The following is a 20447-nucleotide window of genomic DNA, read 5'->3' on the forward strand; positions in this document are numbered from 1 at the left end:
GTAAATCTGCACGCATCACAAGGTACATCTGCACGCATCACAAGATACATCGGCACGCATCACAAGGTACATCTGCACGCATCACAAGGTACATCGGCACGCATCACAAGGTACATTTGCACGCAGCACAGGGGCGTTAAACCTCACTCCCTTGGCAACACAGAACCGTAGTGATAGGCAAGGCTTGCGTAATAGCCTGTCGGCCAGAGACCACTTGGGTCAACCCGACGGGGTTGGGGTTGCTACCACACTTTCTTGACAGATTTGAACGATAGAATTCTAAATCTAGGGTCTTGGGGCTTTTCGTTATACCGCTTTTGAGAAAAACGTGGTTTTGTGTGCGTAGTTTCCTTCTTTGTGCTTACTATTCCCGTTTAGAGGGTTGAGTTCATTAAGCGGGCATAGAAGTTGAACCGCTTGTCTGACATTCTTTAACGGCATATCATTGGAAAGGTAAGGTAGTCATAGAGATTTTGACGCCAACTAAAATGACGTCACGTTGTTCGTGTTTATGTAGTGATGACGTATTTTTGTTTCTTCAAAATATTGATATTAGCGAAGTCGTCGCTTTGGGTGTTTCATTTAAGGGGCCAGACCTACCTAGTGACGGGTCAAAAATCACTTTTTCATGTGTTGTTCCACACTTCATATTTTCTTACAGCTGAATATCTCTATTTTCATGCCAGATATTTTTTGGGGGGAAATTCCCAGGTATAACGGGAAATATATGGGGTCAAAGTAGGTCATGTGACCCCCAAAATGCCCAAAAAATCATTACGAAATATTAATATTAATTAATATAAATTTAAGTATTTAAATTAAAAATATTTAATTAATTATTAATTATTAATCATTACGGCTCAGAAGGCAAGGAGATTGAAGAGGACTGGTAGGGACGAACAACAAACAGAAGCAGAGGGGTTCCCCTATCTCAGCGGTGGACACTAACTTTATTCTGTAAGAAAAATGGCTTTTTTTATGTTGTGATTTTGTCCGGAAAACGAGTCGTTTTGTTCATTTTTACAACATAACTTTTTTGTTTTTAAAGCTATGACCTTGATATTTGGCATGGAAATAGAGTTTTGTCATATCGGGAACGTGTACTAAAATAATTGAAGTCTTGTTAGTGTAGCATGTGCAATAAATTTTCAAAGTAAAAAAAAATCAGCAATTTTTTCACAAAATTTAGCTTAGCCTAAAATACAAAATATTAAACTTACTCTGTTTATTTTAGTACATGATCGAGGTATATCCTTTATATACATTTATACCAAAGGAAATAGTTCTGATATGACTAGAATGAAAACAATGTTGTCAAAACCAACTCTCTTTTTTTGGCATTTTCGAAACATAGTTTTTTGTTTATTATTTTTTTGGCAAACTTTATATTATTTGTTTTACTAATGTTATATTTTTGTATGTTAGCTTAGGCATTAAGCTATCTAATTGCCAAATATGAAGCTGTTATCTGGAAGCAAACTGAAATGACAAAATTAAGAAACAATACACCCGTCACTAGGTATGTCTGGCCCCTTAAATCATTTGAAAATATGCAAGACATAAAATACAACGATACAGTTTTAATCGAAAGTAAGTAAAACATGTTATAGTGCATCCTAATAGGGGAAGGGCCCCTAATATGGACCACTTTTTGTTTTACGCTGCTAACTAGCTTGTTTTTTTGCAGAGCCGTTTCATTTTTTTTGTTTTGTAGTTGTTCTCTCTTTCGTAAATCTTGAAGACTAATTAGAGAGAACTAGCTTTTACAGTCATTCGCTAAAAATAAAATACAGAAAAAAATCACAACTGGTCCATATTTAGTGGCCTGGGCGCTTAATATGGACCAGTGATGAGACCTTCGAGAATCACTGTAAAAAGCCCTGTTTTCTTCAAAATAACATGATACAACTTGCAACTTACCATGCAAGTCAGCCTAATTGAAATATGCTTCAGATTTACAGGTTTGGATTCGACGAGAACTGTATTTGAAACACAAAAGGAAACTGTTTAAAACAAATCAAAAACAGAGAGAAAATAATTGAAATTATCAACTTTCACGTGAAGAAGTATAATTTTTTTGAAATCTCGAGGGCTAGTTATAGGTCATTTTCAGCAAGCTTCTTGAGAACGACTGAAACCGTCCTTTATCTTTTCTTTTCTTCTATTTGTCGAAGGTGGTCCATATTAGGGAACACAGAGATACTTCGAGTGTTTGCTATAATGTTTTGTTTGTGACAGAAACTCGGGGCCAACACTGCTAAAGTGTAGCGAATACAGCCTTAGCTGTCCTATAATGCAATTGTTGTGTGTTTATAGCTTTGTCTTTGGAGAGAAATTGGTCCATTTTAAGCGTCAGATTTAGAGTGAACGAAGCTAAAAGTGTGAAAAAACAAACAAAAGGGAGAAAAAAAAACTAACGGTTTTGTGCGTCCACAACTTTTTTGACATGTGCAAGTTATCAAGAGAGGATGCATTCAGCGAATAAAACTGTTCTGAGCGCTCTAGCACCATTAGTTTGTCAGCACGAAAGGTGGTCCATATTAGGACCCAGTCCATATTAGGAGGCCCTTCCGCTATAATTTTCACGTGTACATGTGACGTCACAAACATACACACCTTCTTAATCTTGACTGCACTGGTGCTTTGGAAGGTCTGCTAAAAGTTCATCTCGGGAAATCAATATTTCAGCAATGGTTGTCGACATTTTATCCCCAAAAACACCTGATGTTTAGATTGTGAGTTATTAGGGGACATTCTTTGGTACGAATACAATTTTCCCTCATTCTTTTACTCCTTTCTTCTGTTCAGCAACGTGCTTATTGGAAGCACACATGCCGAATGCAAATGCTCAGAGGTACCTTAATTGTTAATTAAGTGAGATAAAATGACAAATGATTCAAGTGATGACGTGTTTCAACGCTATTATCACACCACAGCCAGTTTGTTTTGATGTTCCCCCAGGTTTGTTCCTTCGTAAGTAAGTTGACGTGAAGGTTTAAAATGTATAATATACACACAAAGGTGTGAATCAAGTTATTTCACAATCGTCATGCAGTCAGTGTGTGCAGAAGCAGTTCTTTGGAAATCAGTGGATAGCGAGTCTAAAAATAATACTGTGAGTGATGACAGTTTTGATGGTTTTTGTGTACATATTTACACGAGTATACATAATTATTAGGAAGGGTCGGAGCTGAAGGGGCGTGTCATCAGACACACGTTCTTAGAACAACAGAGAAGAAACCAACACCAAAGACGCCAAAAGTCTACTTCTTTTAGCTATATATCACTCATCTCCGAAAAAAACAACAGCCCTGAAATAGTGTTTTCAGTACAATTTACCGTCTTCCAGGCACACTAATGATCTCATCATCTCAAGTTTGGCTTATAATCTTAGATCTGACCAGGCTTTTATTTGGGGTAAGACCATTCCTTGAATTTGTCTCATGCCAAAACACAGCACTCTGGCTGCTTTTCGCGGTGAGTTTTATTGTTGTTGTGACTACATTTCAAATGTTACTTGTTGCATTTAAACACTTCATTCATCAAAATAATTACCTCTGTACACAGGTAGCATTTTGTTTCTTTGGTATGTGACAGAGTGGAGGTATGTGACAGAGTGGAGGGATGTGACAGAGTGGAGGGATGTGACAGAGTGGAGGTATGTGACAGAGTGGAGGTATGTGACAGAGTGGAGGTATGTGACAGAGTGGAGGTATGTGACAGAGTGGAGGTATGTGACAGAGTGGAGGGATGTGACAGAGTGGAGGTATGTGACAGAGTGGAGGTATGTGACAGAGTGGAGGTATGTGACAGAGTGGAGGGATGTGACAAGTGGAGGGATGTGACAGAGTGGAGGTATGTGACAGAGTGGAGGGATGTGACAGAGTGGAGGGATGTGACAGAGTGGAGGGATGTGACAGAGTGGAGGTATGTGACAGAGTGGAGGTATGTGACAGAGTGGAGGTATGTGACAGAGTGGAGGGATGTGACAGAGTGGAGGTATGTGACAGAGTGGAGGTATGTGACAGAGTGGAGGGATGTGACAGAGTGGAGGGATGTGACAGAGTGGAGGTATGTGACAGAGTGGAGGTATGTGACAGAGTGGAGGGATGTGACAGAGTGGAGGGATGTGACAGAGTGGAGGGATGTGACAGAGTGGAGGTATGTGACAGAGTGGAGGGATGTGACAGAGTGGAGGTATGTGACAGAGTGGAGGGATGTGACAGAGTGGAGGGATGTGACAGAGTGGAGGTATGTGACAGAGTGGAGGTATGTGACAGAGTGGAGGTATGTGACAGAGTGGAGGGATGTGACAGAGTGGAGGTATGTGACAGAGTGGAGGTATGTGACAGAGTGGAGGGATGTGACAGAGTGGAGGGATGTGACAGAGTGGAGGGATGTGACAGAGTGGAGGTATGTGACAGAGTGGAGGGATGTGACAGAGTGGAGGGATGTGACAGAGTGGAGGGATGTGACAGAGTGGAGGTATGTGACAGAGTGGAGGGATGTGACAGAGTGGAGGGATGTGACAGAGTGGAGGGATGTGACAGAGTGGAGGTATGTGACAGAGTGGAGGTATGTGACAGAGTGGAGGTATGTGACAGAGTGGAGGGATGTGACAGAGTGGAGGTATGTGACAGAGTGGAGGTATGTGACAGAGTGGAGGGATGTGACAGAGTGGAGGGATGTGACAGAGTGGAGGTATGTGACAGAGTGGAGGTATGTGACAGAGTGGAGGGATGTGACAGAGTGGAGGGATGTGACAGAGTGGAGGGATGTGACAGAGTGGAGGTATGTGACAGAGTGGAGGGATGTGACAGAGTGGAGGTATGTGACAGAGTGGAGGGATGTGACAGAGTGGAGGGATGTGACAGAGTGGAGGTATGTGACAGAGTGGAGGTATGTGACAGAGTGGAGGTATGTGACAGAGTGGAGGGATGTGACAGAGTGGAGGTATGTGACAGAGTGGAGGTATGTGACAGAGTGGAGGGATGTGACAGAGTGGAGGGATGTGACAGAGTGGAGGGATGTGACAGAGTGGAGGGATGTGACAGAGTGGAGGGATGTGACAGAGTGGAGGGATGTGACAGAGTGGAGGGATGTGACAGAGTGGAGGTATGTGACAGAGTGGAGGGATGTGACAGAGTGGAGGGATGTGACAGAGTGGAGGGATGTGACAGAGTGGAGGGATGTGACAGAGTGGAGGTATGTGACAGAGTGGAGGTATGTGACAGAGTGGAGGGATGTGACAGAGTGGAGGTATGTGACAGAGTGGAGGTATGTGACAGAGTGGAGGGATGTGACAGAGTGGAGGGATGTGACAGAGTGGAGGTATGTGACAGAGTGGAGGGATGTGACAGAGTGGAGGTATGTGACAGAGTGGAGGTATGTGACAGAGTGGAGGGATGTGACAGAGTGGAGGTATGTGACAGAGTGGAGGGATGTGACAGAGTGGAGGGATGTGACAGAGTGGAGGGATGTGACAGAGTGGAGGGATGTGACAGAGTGGAGGTATGTGACAGAGTGGAGGGATGTGACAGAGTGGAGGGATGTGACAGAGTGGAGGGATGTGACAGAGTGGAGGTATGTGACAGAGTGCAGGGATGTGACAGAGTGGAGGGATGTGACAGAGTGCAGGGATGTGACAGAGTGGAGGGATGTGACAGAGTGGAGGGATGTGACAGAGTGGAGGGATGTGACAGAGTGGAGGGATGTTCTTATTTCATGTAAAAGCCTGCCCCGATCTTATAAAGTGCGCCTAACTCTTTTCAATAGAAGCATTGCGCCTTTAAGCTGAATCCAAACTGTGTTAGATCTGAAACATTCAAAGAGAAGTCTGCTTTGTCTCCAACAACAATAAGAAAGAGAAAGCGAGAGAGAGGGACCCCCTCCCTACACACACACACACACACACTCACAAACACACTCACACTCACCCAACCACATCTTACGCATGTACATATCGTTTCAGATATCCGTCTCCGTTTCTTCATGTAAAAAGTGTGATTAACCTGTTGCATGTGATATCCGCTCTTGTTACAAAATGTTCAACAAAACATCATTGTAATAATTATTACTAAGTCTACGGACATCCATTGACACGACCTAATTCTGCTGAATCGTATGTCTCTTTTGATTGCTTAGAAAAGCGAAGGACGGAAATAAAATTTTCTCAAAGCCAAATTGGATGTTGCAATGATGTACAAAATATGTTTATTTCTTTATTAATGATAAAAAATCGCACTTGTTGAAAACCATCGGTGTATACAAGCACTTAAAGCTACCAACCCCCGGTCTGTGTTGACGTGTGATTTTGCAAGGTAGGGTCACAGTAACGAGCGTATCGCGTACACTAGGATTTTCTGCCACATGAAATGAATATCTTTTGATGCCGAATAAAAAGACAAACACGTCAGTATGATACAGGGATTACATTATTTTGCATTTCTTTGAAAACACGCCTTTACTAAGTGCCAGTCTTAGAACAAAAATCGAAAAAAGATAGGAAGACTTAAGAAGCCGGAAGTATAACTCAATCATTGTTTGCAATCATATATACGGTAGCTTATTGCTGTTAAAACATTCTAATTTTTTTTGTGATCAGTAAAACATTTACTTTTGAGCGTACAATGATGTCTTTTAGGTTTAATCTAAATACACGTTCTACGAACACTATGCAACAAAAGTACATTTCAGATGTATACATGAAACCCTGACAATAACATTTTCGACAAATTCAAACCTATATGAATTGACGATGCATTACATAAGATTCAAAAACAAATGTACTTTTTTTCATAATCATATGCACTTTTGTTGAAAAAGGCTTTTCCTGAGATAACGTGTGAACAGCTGAAAATAGCGCATCAGCTAGTAGATAACCGGAAGTTGAATACAATGCGAATGTGACACCGTTATGAGAGTTCCTGGTTTTTATCTCCAATGCCTTACCTACTTATATGTATATTTGTTGATGAGATAAGTGGCAAAGAAGAGTTCATATGCCTTAATCTTTAACTATACCCCCTAATCATAGGACGTAATTTACAGTTAAGGGTAGGTTTCGATTTAATCGAACATAACTTTTATCCAGCGTTTTCGACAATTTCAAATGCATACACTTCAACGTACAATGTAACTAACTTAACAATGGCAGTGCCTACTACGTGAACGTTTTCTGAAATTTGAAGCTGACGCAATGAACAACAGGTATGCCAAATATAGCCAATGCTACAATCACTTATCATTTACTCTAATTACATTTTGAGCATAGAATTGCACATACAATGGTCGTCATAGCAGTGAATGAGTCACTTTCTAATGATATATAAGTCTTTTTCGGTCATGTTTTCAAGGCGGGTAGGGAGCAAAAAGACATTTTGTACATAACGAAACTGCATGTCAAAAGTCCAAAACGGTTACCTTTAATAATCAGATGCATAAAGCTTTATAAAAGTTACTTTTGTTTAAACAAAATTCAATATATATTAAATGCGAGTTTTATTAAATGCAAAGTACTTATTTTAGACAAAGAATTCGACATTATGAGGCAAAACCGGAAGTGACAAATTAGAAAACGACACTATCCGTTTAAACAAACTCGTATTTATTTCCTTATAACAGTTTCATCTTTCGTATGCTGCATCAAATGACATCTGGCAGGACAAAACTATCTTCTTCCAGGGTTGTTTTTCTGTCAGCTTTTATCCCCAGTCGATCTTTTTCTCTTTTTTGAAGCTGATGCAAGTTGACTCAATTTTGTTTCATATGGCTGGTGTCTGCCAAATGGAACTAACGAATATGGATGCCAAGTCAGTCCATTTATAAGAAAAATCGACTTGCGTGTGTATGTATGATTGCAATATAACCTGGGACTGAATTATCTTCACTTATCGTTTGGAAGAATGACATATTTTGATTTTCTCAACACGATGTTGTACTCGCAGGTTAATGTCTAAAAGTATCCAAGTAGGAAGAATGTTGTTTGTATATTGCCTGAGAGAACAAAGCCTTAGCTTTTGTTTAGTGCATAATTTTCAAATGTATGTTTGCCGAAACGAAGTATACGACGTTTATTTGTGACATACCCCCTGCGCCAAAACTGCGTTAGGGGTTAGGTTACAAAGACGCTCCTCACTCAAAAGCGGTACAACGGAGCCATTTTTCGTTTACCGAACATCGGCTGTAAATTGAATAAGCTTTCTGAAAAACATCATCTCTAACCCAACCCCGTCGGATTGACCCTTGACAATAGCTGGGCGATGCACTATAAGTTGCGCAACCGGGTCATAGCTTACGGTCTTCCAGCCGCGAGGCCATTCTTCTTCTTCTTCTGGGTTCGTGGGCTGAAACTCCCACATACACTCGTGTTTTTGCACGAGTGGAATTTTACGTGTATGACCGTTTTTACCCCGCCATTTAGGCAGCCATACGCCGCTTTCGGAGGAAGCATGCTGGGTATTTTTGTGTTTCCATAACCCACCGAACTCTGACATGGATTACAGGATCTTTTCCGTGTGCACTTGGTTTTGTGCTTGCGTGTACACACGAAGGGGGATAAGTTGACATGGGAGATCGGACAAATCTCCACACTTAACCCACCAGGCGGCCGCGGCCGGGATTCGAACCCTCGACCTTCTGATTTAATAAGAGGCCGACGTCTTACCACCCCGCCACAGCGCCCCGCGAGGCCATTACTACTGACCGCACGACTGTGCGAATTAACGGTCTGCATGTAGTAAGCTTATTTGACAGCGAGCCTCACCTCGCCCGCGCTGTGTTGTGCAATGCAAGATGTGAATTACGGTTACGGTAACGCTAACTAGGAGTTAAAGTCCGTCATTATCAGGCACAATCGTACCACACAGGTTGATTTTGACCAGACTTACAGTCCATCATTATCAGGCACAATCGTACCATACAGGTTGACTTTGCCCAGACTTACAGTCCGTCATTATCAGGCACAATCGTACCATACAGGTTGACTTTGACCAGATTTACAGTCCGTCATTATCAGGCACAATCGTACCATACAGGTTGACTTTGACCAGACTTACAGTCCGTCATTATCGCGCACAATCGTACCATACAGGTTGACTTTAACCAGACTTACAGTCCGTCATTATCAGGCACAATCGTACCATACAGGTTGACTTTGACCAGACTTACAGTCCGTCATTATCGCGCACAATCGTACCATACAGGTTGACTTTGACCAGACTTACAGTCCGTCACTATCAGACAGAATCGTACCATACAGGTTGACTTTGACCAGACTTACAGTCCGTCACTATCAGACAGAATCGTACCATACAGGTTGACTTTGAGGTGTGGGCATCGAGAGAGAGGTGTGGGCATCAAGGGAGAGGTGTGAGCATCGAGAGAGAGGTGTGAGCATCGAGGGAGAGGTGTGGGCATCGAGGGAGAGGAGTGGGCATCCAGAGAGAGGTGTGGGCATCGAGGGAGAGGTGTGAGCATCGAGAGAGAGGTGTGAGCATCGAGGGAGAGGTGTGGGCATCGAGGGAGAGGTGTGGGCATCCAGAGAGAGGTGTGGGCATCGAGAGAGAGGTGTGAGCATCGAGAGAGAGGTGTCAGCATCGAGGGAGAGGTGTGAGCATCGAGAGAGAGGTGTGAGCATCGAGGGAGAGGTGTGAGCATCAATAGAGAGGTGTGAGCATCCAGAGAGAGGTGTGAGCATCAAGAGAGAGGTGTGAGCATCAAGAGAGAGGTGTGAGCATCGAGGGAGAGGTGTAGGCATCGAGGGAGAGGTGTGGGCATCCAGAGAGAGGTGTGAGCATCGAGGGAGAGGTGTGAGCATCGAGAGAGAGGTGTGAGCATCGAGGGAGAGGTGTGAGCATCGAGAGAGAGGTGTGAGCATCGAGGGAGAGGTGTGAGCATCAAGGGAGAGGTGTGAGCATCGAGGGAGAGGTGTGGGCATCGAGGGAGAGGTGTGGGCATCCAGAGAGAGGTGTGAGCATCGAGGGAGAGGTGTGGGCATCGAGGGAGAGGTGTGGGCATCCAGAGAGAGGTGTGAGCATCAAGGGAGAGGTGTGGGCATCCAGAGAGAGGTGTGGGCATCGAGAGAGAGGTGTGGGCATCAAGGGAGAGGTGTGAGCATCGAGGGAGAGGTGTGAGCATCGAGGGAGAGGTGTGGGCATCGAGGGAGAGGTGTGGGCATCCAGAGAGAGGTGTGAGCATCGAGGGAGAGGTGTGAGCATCGAGAGAGAGGTGTGAGCATCCAGAGAGAGGTGTGAGCATCAAGAGAGAGGTGTGAGCATCGAGGGAGAGGTGTGAGCATCAAGAGAGAGGTGTGAGCATCGAGGGAGAGGTGTGAGCATCGAGGGAGAGGTGTGGGCATCGAGGGAGAGGTGTGGGCATCCAGAGAGAGGTGTGAGCATCAAGGGAGATGTGTGGGCATCAAGGGAAAGGTGTGAGCATCAAGGGAGAGGTGTGGGCATCCAGAGAGAGGTGTGAGCATCAAGGGAGAGGTGTGAGCATCCAGAGAGAGGTGTGAGCATCAAGGGAGAGGTGTGGGCATCCAGAGAGAGGTGTGAGCATCAAGGGAGAGGTCTGAGCATCAAGGGAGAGGTGTGGGCATCCAGAGAGAGGTGTGAGCATCAAGGGAGAGGTGTGAGCATCAAGGGAGAGGTGTGAGCATCGAGGGAGAGGTGTGGGCATCAAGAGAGAGGTGTGGGCATCAAGGGAGAGGTGTGAGCATCGAGGGAGAGGTGTGGGCATCAAGAGAGAGGTGTGGGCATCGAGGGAGAGGTGTGGGCATCGAGGGAGAGGTGTGGGCATCAAGAGAGAGGTGTGGGCATCAAGAGAGAGGTGTGGGCATCAAGAGAGAGGTGTGGGCATCAAGAGAGAGGTGTGGGCATCAAGAGAGAGGTGTGGGCATCAAGAGAGAGGTGTGAGCATCGAGGGAGAGGTGTGGGCATCAAGAGAGAGGTGTGGGCATCAAGAGAGAGGTGTGGGCATCAAGAGAGAGGTGTGGGCATCGAGGGAGGGGTGTGGGCATCCAGAGAGAGGTGTGGGCATCAAGAGAGAGGTGTGGACATCGAGGGAGAGGTGTGAGCATCGAGGGAGAGGTGCGAGCATCGAGGGAGAGGTGTGAGCATCGAGGGAGAGGTGTGAGCATCGAGGGAGAGGTGTGGGCATCGAGAGAGAGGTGTGGGCATCGAGGGAGAGGTGTGGGCATCGCTCTTAAAGAGATGGCCCTAGAGAAGTTGAGATCTCTAATGCCTCGCTCCCCTACGACCGAACATGTTTATGGGAATACCTTTACACCAGATTATGGGAATACCTTTACAACAGATTATGGGAATACCTTTACAACAGATTATGGGAATACCTTTACAACAGATTATGGGAATACCTGTACTACAGATTGTGGGAATACCTTTACAACAGATTATGGGAATACCTTTACAACAGATTATGGGAATGCCTTTACAACAGATTATGGGAATACCTGTACTACAGATTGTGGGAATACCTTTACAACATATTATGGGAATACCTGTACAACAGATTATGGGAATACCTTTACAACAGATTGTGCTTGTCAACATTCACAGCGCTTTGAAAGAACACCACCTAATAATATAAAACATACCGGTATTCTAACAAGGACACGCCAAGGCTACCCTGTTAAAGCAACAGTCACATGAATACCATTCACGGGTTGCTAGGCTCAGTACTGTACGAGGAAAAAAATTAAAATTGGAAGTCAGAATGGAAGTTTAACACTGTGTAACACACACACACACACACACACACACACACACACCCACACATACACACACACACACACACATACACACACACACACACACACACACACACACACAAGCTTATCTGTTCTAGCACGCACATGATCGTATGGCTATAGCTTTGTGGCTGTACTGACATTATCGAGGGCATAGCCTTTGGGGTTGTTGCCGATCTCCACACCGAAGGCAATGAAGCAGAGGATCGCTCCGACCCACAGCAGCATGGAGAAGCCGCCAAACAGCTGCTTGCAGAACTTGATCCACTCCGGGGTGGTTTTGGGAGGGGTCAGTTGGTTCAGACCGTCCCGCAGTAATATCCTGGCTGCCTCTTCATCGGTATGTCCCTGACACAACACACGCACATCTCAGTATCGTCAACACTGGGAAGAAGGTCAATATTCACTATAAGCAGACAGTATCGTCAACACTGGGAAGAAGGTCAATATTCACTATAAGCAGACAGTATCGTCAACACGGGGAAGAAGGTCAATATTCACTATAAGCAGACAGTATCGTCAACACGGGGAAGAAGGTCAATATTCACTATAAGCAGACAGTATCGTCAACACGGGGAAGAAGGTCAATATTCACTATAAGCAGACAGTATCGTCAACACGGGGAAGAAGGTCAATATTCACTATAAGCAGACAGTATCGTCAACACGGGGAAGAAGGTCAATATTCACTATAAGCAGACAGTATCGTCAACACGGGGAAGAAGGTCAATATTCACTATAAGCAGACAAAATCGTCAACACTGGGAAGAAGGTCAATATTCATTATAAGCAGACAGTATCGTCAACACTGGGAAGAAGGTCAATATTCACGATAAGCAGACTGTATCGTCAACACTGGGAAGAAGGTCAATTTTCATTATAAGCAGACAGTATCGTCAACACTGGGAAGAAGGTCAATATTCATTATAAGTAGACAGTATCGTCAACACTGGGAAGAAGGTCAATATTCACTATAAGCAGACAGTATCGTCAACACTGGGAATAAGGTCAATATTCACTATAAGCAGACAGTATCGTCAACACTGGGAAGAAGGTCAATATTCACTTTAAGCAGACAGCTACGTTTCTTGAATTGCGAAGACTCGGTGGGCTCAGATAAACGTTTTGCAAAATCCTGTCCCACAGACACTGAGACACGAAGACGACCAACTCTCAGTTGACAGACACAGACACTGAGACACGAAGACGACCAACTCTCAGTTGACAGACATAGACACTGAGACGCAAAGACGACCAAATTTCAGCTGACAGACACAGACACTGAGACACGAAGACGACCAACTCTCAGTTGACAGACACAGACACTGAGACACGAAGACGACCAACTCTCAGTTGACAGACACAGACACTGAGACACGAAGACGACCAACTCTCAGTTAACAGACACAGACACTGAGACACGAAGACGACCAACTCTCAGTTGACAGACACAGACACTGAGACACGAAGACGACCAACTCTCAGCTGACAAGACACAGACACTGAGACACGAAGACGACCAACTCTCAGCTGACAAGACACAGACACTGAGACACGAAGACGACCAACTCTCAGTTGACAGACACAGACACTGACACACGAAGATGACCAACTCTCAGTTGACAGACACTGAGAAACGAAGACGACAAAATCTCAGTTGACAGACACAGACACTGAGACACGAAGACGACCAACTCTCAGTTGACAGACACAGACACTGAGACACGAAGACGACAAACTCTCAGTTGACAGACACTGAGACACGAAGACGACAAAATCTCAGCTGACAGACACAGACGCTGAGACACAAAGACTACCAAATCTCAGCTGACTAGACGCAGACACTGTGACACGAAAACGACAAAATCTCAGTTGACAGACACAGACACTGAGACACAAAGACGACCGAATCTCAGTTGACAGACACAGAGAAACGAAGACGACACAATCTCAGTTGACAGACACAGACACTGAGACACGAAGACGACCGAATCTCAGTTGACAGACACAGACACTGAGACACGAAGACGACCAAATTTCAGCTGACAAGACACAGACACTGAGACGCAAAGACGACCAAATCTCAGCTGACAGACACAGACACTGAGACGCAAAGACGACCAAATCTCAGCTGACAGACACAGACACTGACACACGAAGACGACCAACTCTCAGTTGACAGACACAGACACTGAGAGTAAGAAACGAAGACGACCAAATCTCAGTTGACAGACACAGACACTGAGACACAAAGACTACCAAATCTCAGCTGACAAGACACAGACACTGAGACACGAAAACGACCAAATCTCAGTTGACAGACACAGACACTGAGACACGAAGACGACCAACTCTCAGTTGACAGACACAGACACTGAGACACGAAGACGACCAACTCTCAGTTGACAGACACAGACACTGAGACACGAAGACGACCAACTCTCAGCTGACAGACACAGACACTGACACACGAAGACGACCAACTCTCATTTGACAGACACAGACACTGAGAGTAAGAAACGAAGACGACAAAATCTCAGCTGACAGACACAGACACTGAGACACAAAGACTACAAAACCTCAGCTGACAAGACACAAACACTGAGACACGAAGACGACCAACTCTCAGTTGACAGACACAGACCCTGAGACACGAAGACGACCAACTCTCAGCTGACAGACACAGATACTGAGACACGAAGACGACCAAATCTCAGCCGACAGACACAGATACTGAGACACGAAGACGACCAACTCTCAGCTGACAGACACAGATACTGAGACACGAAGACGACCAAATCTCAGCCGACAGACACAGACCTAGACACTGGGACACGAAAACGACCAAATCTCAGCTGACAGATAGAGACATTGGCAGATGAAGTGTGTCAATCACACGATACCCTAACGTACCGTGTGTCAATAACACAATACCTTCGCATACAGTGTGTCTATAAAACGATACCTTCGCATACAGTGTGTCAATAACACGATACCTTAACATACAGTGTATCTATAACACGATACCTTAACATACAGTGTATCTATAACACGATACCTTAACTTACAGTGTATCTAAAACACGATACCTTAACATACAGTGTGTCTATAACACGATACCTTAACATACAGTGTGTCTATAACACGATACCTTAACATACAGTGTGTCTATAACACGATACCTTAACATACAGTGTGCCTATAACACGATACCGTAACATACAGTGTGTCAATAAAACGATACCTTGACATACAATGTGTCTATAACACGATACCTTGACATACAATGTGTCTATAACACGATACCTTGACATACAATGTGTCTATAACACGATACCTTAACATTGAGTGTGCCTATAACACGATACCTTAACATACAGTGTGTCTATAACACGATACCTTAACATACAGTGTGTCTATAACACGATACCTTAACATACAGTGTGTCTATAACACGATACCTTAACATACAGTGTGTCTATAACACGATACCTTAACATACATTGTGTCAATAACACGATACTTTAACATTCAGTGTGTCAATAACACGATACCTTAACATACAGTGTGCCTATAACACGATACCGTAACATACAGTGTGTCAATAAAACGATACCTTGACATACAATGTGTCTATAACACGATACCTTGACATACAATGTGTCTATAACACGATACCTTAACATTGAGTGTGTCAATAGAACAACACACACTGAGAATAGAGGTTGTGAAAGCGAGTCCTCACCGAGTCTAGATCAGTCTCCAAGCGGATAGCCAGCTCGGCCAGAGGGATGATATGCTCGTCCATCTCAATCTCCTTCTTGAGATCGTCTATTCCCTGTTTGTTGATGCTGGCACGCTTCTTCTGCATCTTGGGGTTCATGGAGATTGAGCTGGCCCTCCGCTCTGGGGCATGTTGGCCCTGCAAGGCGCGTACAGTGCTCGTCACATCGCCACAGTGCGCACACACATTTTACACACTGTCACGCACTGATGCGTGGAAGATGAATACACAGAATCAAAATCAGATACTCACACTCAATCACTCGCTTTCATGCCCTCTACTGAACCAGGAAAACTATTTGCAGAACAAATCAATTTAGTCAACTAATAAAGTCTGCAAAATCACAACAATAACAATCTCACTTTCACATACTCAAACTAAAAGAGAAATAACTCAGATAAATAACGACTACAACATAATACAATGATACAACAAACACAAAAATGCCGGAATAAATCAACACTAACAAACACTAAGAAAACACCGTCTAGAGTAAGAATCCAGATTCACAAAGTCCATTTACCGGGCAAGCATGCCAGGATTAATGTCAGTTCCAGAACCACAGTATGTCATTCGACGACAAAACAATGTGTCGAGAGCGTGATCAGCGCCAGTTCATACACAAGATTGTTCGTAGATGAAGTTAAGTGCCTGATCGGAGTTAGATCAGGACCAGACAACAACGCAAACAAAGCTGAGCGCCGCGCTCAATGACCGGTTCCATCTCCGGAACAGCATCACCAGGCTTGACATCCAGGCTGGATTTACAGCAGGATCTGTTAAACAAAATTTGATCTAAGTAATCTGATCATAAGACCTAAACCATAGTCACCAAACCTTGTGTGTTTATCTCCAAGTTCAAACAACAATTCAATTTTGCTGCTAAACTTGAACCTAAAATTTTACAAATATGAACTTCCAATGTCCACATGAAAAATCTTCCTTCAAAAATAATCTAAGTTCCGATTCACAATCAGAACATGAAGATTCATCTTCGAAAATATTTACAAGTTAACTTTCTTCAAAGTTGTTATTTTCCTTTTGCAAAAGTATTCACAAAGTCAAAATTGCTTTTAAAACATAACAACTTATGACCTCTCTAACTTCCTGTCCAATTATAGACACACAAGGTCAAGGTCAAACATGTTCTACACATTCACAACAAAATTATCTCAAATGACAGCCTTTCGCACTTCCAAACAATTTTCACAACAGGTTATGAAAATTAAAACAACATGCTTCCGCCATTTTGAATTCAAGGGACACAACTCTCCGCTCGCAAATTCATCTTCACACTCTCATTCAAAATCCAAGCCCTCCTGCTTCACATTATAACAACATGTATCCATTTACATTTTAGGAATCTCCTAAATCATTTTTACATCAGGTAGCTTCAAAGTTATTTACCATGTGGGACCATGACGTCCACCATTTTGAAAAACGAAAAATGCATGGCCAAACTATCTACAAGCGCATAGGCAATTTGAAAATGTTACCAACCTCCTATCCCAAATAATACCTACTACAATCGAACATAAACCAAACTGAAACTCAGAAAATAAAGCACATATTCACACATTCTTTCCAACATACTAAGAGGGCCCCAAAGGGTTTAAAATCGTGATCGTGATTGGCGTTTTTTGACCTTTCTGTGACCGTGATTGCCGAAATTTCCATTTCTGTGATCGTGATGGGACTTTGCCCGTGATCCGTGATGACAAAAAAATCAAGTCTCGTGATCGTGATCGTCATTTGTTTTCGTGATCATGATGGGCATTATTGCAAAGCATTTTATTTTCAACGTACATTTTTCACAGCTGTATCACTCTATGATCCTCTATTCGTCAAGGTGTTTGTGATCGTGAAAACAAAAATCAAGGTAACTGTGATCGTGAAAGCTAAAATTTCCCTTCCCGTGATCGTGATGATACCCCCCCTTTGGGGCCCTCTACTAAGGGTCTTGCTAGTTATAGAATATTCAGCATAACACGCTCACACTGCAGACTCAACATTTTCGCTCACCATAATATCCCGTGATAGGATGAATCTCTGAGCAAAACATCATCTTGACAGAAGCCATTTGAACAAGGGCTTTCTTCCTTGAAGACACCACACCACACTGTTCTAGGGAAACGGAATTCAAACAAGCCTTCACACTTTCCGTCCTGTCAGGAGTTCAATCGAGAACCACCTGAGACCGACACTTCATGTCCTCGCGCTGTGAGTTTTGGAGCGAGTTTTAGCGTCAACTAAGGTGACTCGAGTCGAACCGGAGGTCGCAAAAACTCGGTCCGGTACGACCGACTGGAGTGACGTCACCGGTTAACCAACTTTCAACCTTGCTTCCTGCGTAGGGTCTCTCCAGTTCCAAGATGGCTGCCAAGGCGAGGTGAGAAACTTCTGCAAATATTTTTTGACAAAGTTACGGATTGTGAGAAGACATTTGTTGTAAATCACTTAGCCTTTCAAAAATTAAGGATACTGGGTTGGATACTGTCTTGGTTTTAATGCATTTTATTTTAGCAGTGATGTTTATTTTGGGAAGAAATGAGGTCAACAGGAGTTTGGGTGCGATTTCGGCTCAAATGTACTTTAGCGCCCTGAACTTTTACCCGGCTGTTTTGCGCTCGATTTTCACGCTCACTTCTTCATTGACGTTCGAATCGATAGTTCGATGTTTTGGCATTACATTCACATCAACAATAAAACAGTACTGCTTGTTCATCATCGTCGTCCGTCAACTCTCCACAACAGTAAATCCGTAACGCGCTTGTCGCCATCTTGTTGCAAGGGACGCGACTGGACACAACCCAACAGCGTTTCCGCGAAGAAAACAAGAAGGGCAAAGCCCATACGACTCACATGCTTTACACATTTTTCCTACCAAAATACATGTGACCTTGACCCAAGGTCAAGGTCATCCAAGGTCATGCAACACAAAGCTGTTAATTCAAGACATAGGAAGTACAATGGTGCTTATTGGCTCTTTCTACCATGAGATATGGTCACTTTTAGTGGTTCACTACCTTATTTTGGTCACATTTCATAAGGGTCAAAGTGACCTTGACCTTGATCATATGTGACCAAATGTGTCTCATGATGAAAGCATAACATGTGCCCCACATAATTTTTAAGTTTGAAACAGTTATCTTCCATAGTTCAGGGTCAAGGTCACTTCAAAATATGTATACAATCCAACTTTGAAGAGCTCCTGTGACCTTGACCTTGAAGCAAGGTAAACCAAACTGGTATCAAAAGATGGGGCTTACTTTGCCCTATATATCATATATAGGTGAGGTATTGAATCTCAAAAACTTCAGAGAAAATGGGAAAAATGGGAAAAATAGCTGTTTTTTAGGCAACATTTATGGCCCTTGCGACCTTGACCTTGAAGCAAGGTCAAGATGCTATGTATGTTTTTTGGGGCCTTGTCATCATACACCATCTTGCTAAATTTGGTACTGATAGACTGAATAGTGTCCAAGAAATATCCAACGTTAAAGTTTTCCGGACGGACGGACGGACGTCCGGACGGACGGACGGACGACCCGGGTGAGTACATAGACTCACTTTTGCTTCGCATGTGAGTCAAAAACCAGACATGCGCAGTGACCCTACCGTAGCTCAACCCTGTTCCTCGCGAAAACTCGCTCACTGTTACAACTGCCGTCCTGTCCGTCACACTCACGTGACCGTCTCACTTCTGACACTAGGTTCTATAACTCGTTTAAGCTTGTTTTGTTTTCCTAACCTGACGTCCCTCCCTTCTTACCACATATCTCGGCAAAACTGGAAACCATCAGTTTTAACAAAATTGAACTGTGACACACACATTCAACCATTTTGCTCACTTCAACCTTGACATCGCCACAAAGCGCAGACACGTTTTACACACAATCAACCATTTTGCTCACTTCAACCTTGCCATCGTCACAGTGCGCACACACGTTTTACACACAATTAACCATTTTGCTCACTTCAACCTTGCCATCGCCACAGGGCGCACACACATTTTACACACAATCAACTATTTTGCTCACTTCAACCTTGCTATCGCCGCAGAGCGCACACACATTTTACACACAATCAACCATTTTGCTCACTTCAACCTTGCCATCGCCACAGAGCGCACACACGTTTTACACACAATCAACCATTTTGCTCACTTCAACCTTGCCATCGCCACAGAGCGCACACACGTTTTACACACAATCAACCATTTTGCTCACTTCAACCTTGCCATCGCCACAGAGAGCACACACGTTTTACACACAATCAACCATTTTGCTCACTTCAACCTTGCCATCGCCACAGAGCGCACACTCATTTTACACACAATCAACCATTTTGCTCACTTCAACCTTGCCATCGCCACAGAGCGCACACACGTTTTACACACAATCAACCATTTTGCTCACTTCAACCTTGCCATCGCCACAGAGAGCACACACGTTTTACACACAATCAACCATTTTGCTCACTTCAACCTTGCCATCGCCACAGAGCGCACACACGTTTTACACACAATCAACCATTTTGCTCACTTCAACCTTGCCATCGCCACAGAGAGCACACACGTTTTACACACAATCAACCATTTTGCTCACTTCAACCTTGCCATCGTCACAGAGAGCACACACGTTTTACACACAATCAACCATTTTGCTCACTTCAACCTTGCCATTGCCACAGAGCGCACACACGTTTTACACACAATCAACCACTTTGCTCACTTCAAAATTGCTATGAGACGAAATAAAACAAAGCCAACAATACCCAAGTGCTAGCCTACAGTAAGTGCGCTTCGATCTAACAAGTATTGTAAACGCGTTCAGAATCGATGCACTGACGGTCGTGTAAAATGCTGTTCACGTGGCCCAATTTCAACAGACTTTTG

At 43.8% G+C, this 20447-nt stretch overlaps 1 protein-coding gene across 1 annotated transcript in view; it reads right to left on the reverse strand.

Annotated features, from left to right (window-relative positions):
- LOC138946837 (sodium/potassium-transporting ATPase subunit alpha-3-like) overlaps positions 1-20447 on the reverse strand; it is a 148976-nt gene that overhangs the window by 114475 nt on the left and 14054 nt on the right. The window contains exons 3-4 of the mRNA XM_070318246.1: positions 15512-15688; positions 11909-12115 (exon numbers count right to left, since the gene is read on the reverse strand). Coding sequence (XP_070174347.1) covers positions 11909-12115; positions 15512-15688 — 384 coding nt within the window. The remainder of the gene's footprint in view (positions 1-11908; positions 12116-15511; positions 15689-20447) is intronic.

This window comes from Littorina saxatilis, linkage group LG14 (assembly GCF_037325665.1).
Source record: "Littorina saxatilis isolate snail1 linkage group LG14, US_GU_Lsax_2.0, whole genome shotgun sequence".
NCBI classification, from domain to species: domain Eukaryota; kingdom Metazoa; phylum Mollusca; class Gastropoda; order Littorinimorpha; family Littorinidae; genus Littorina; species Littorina saxatilis.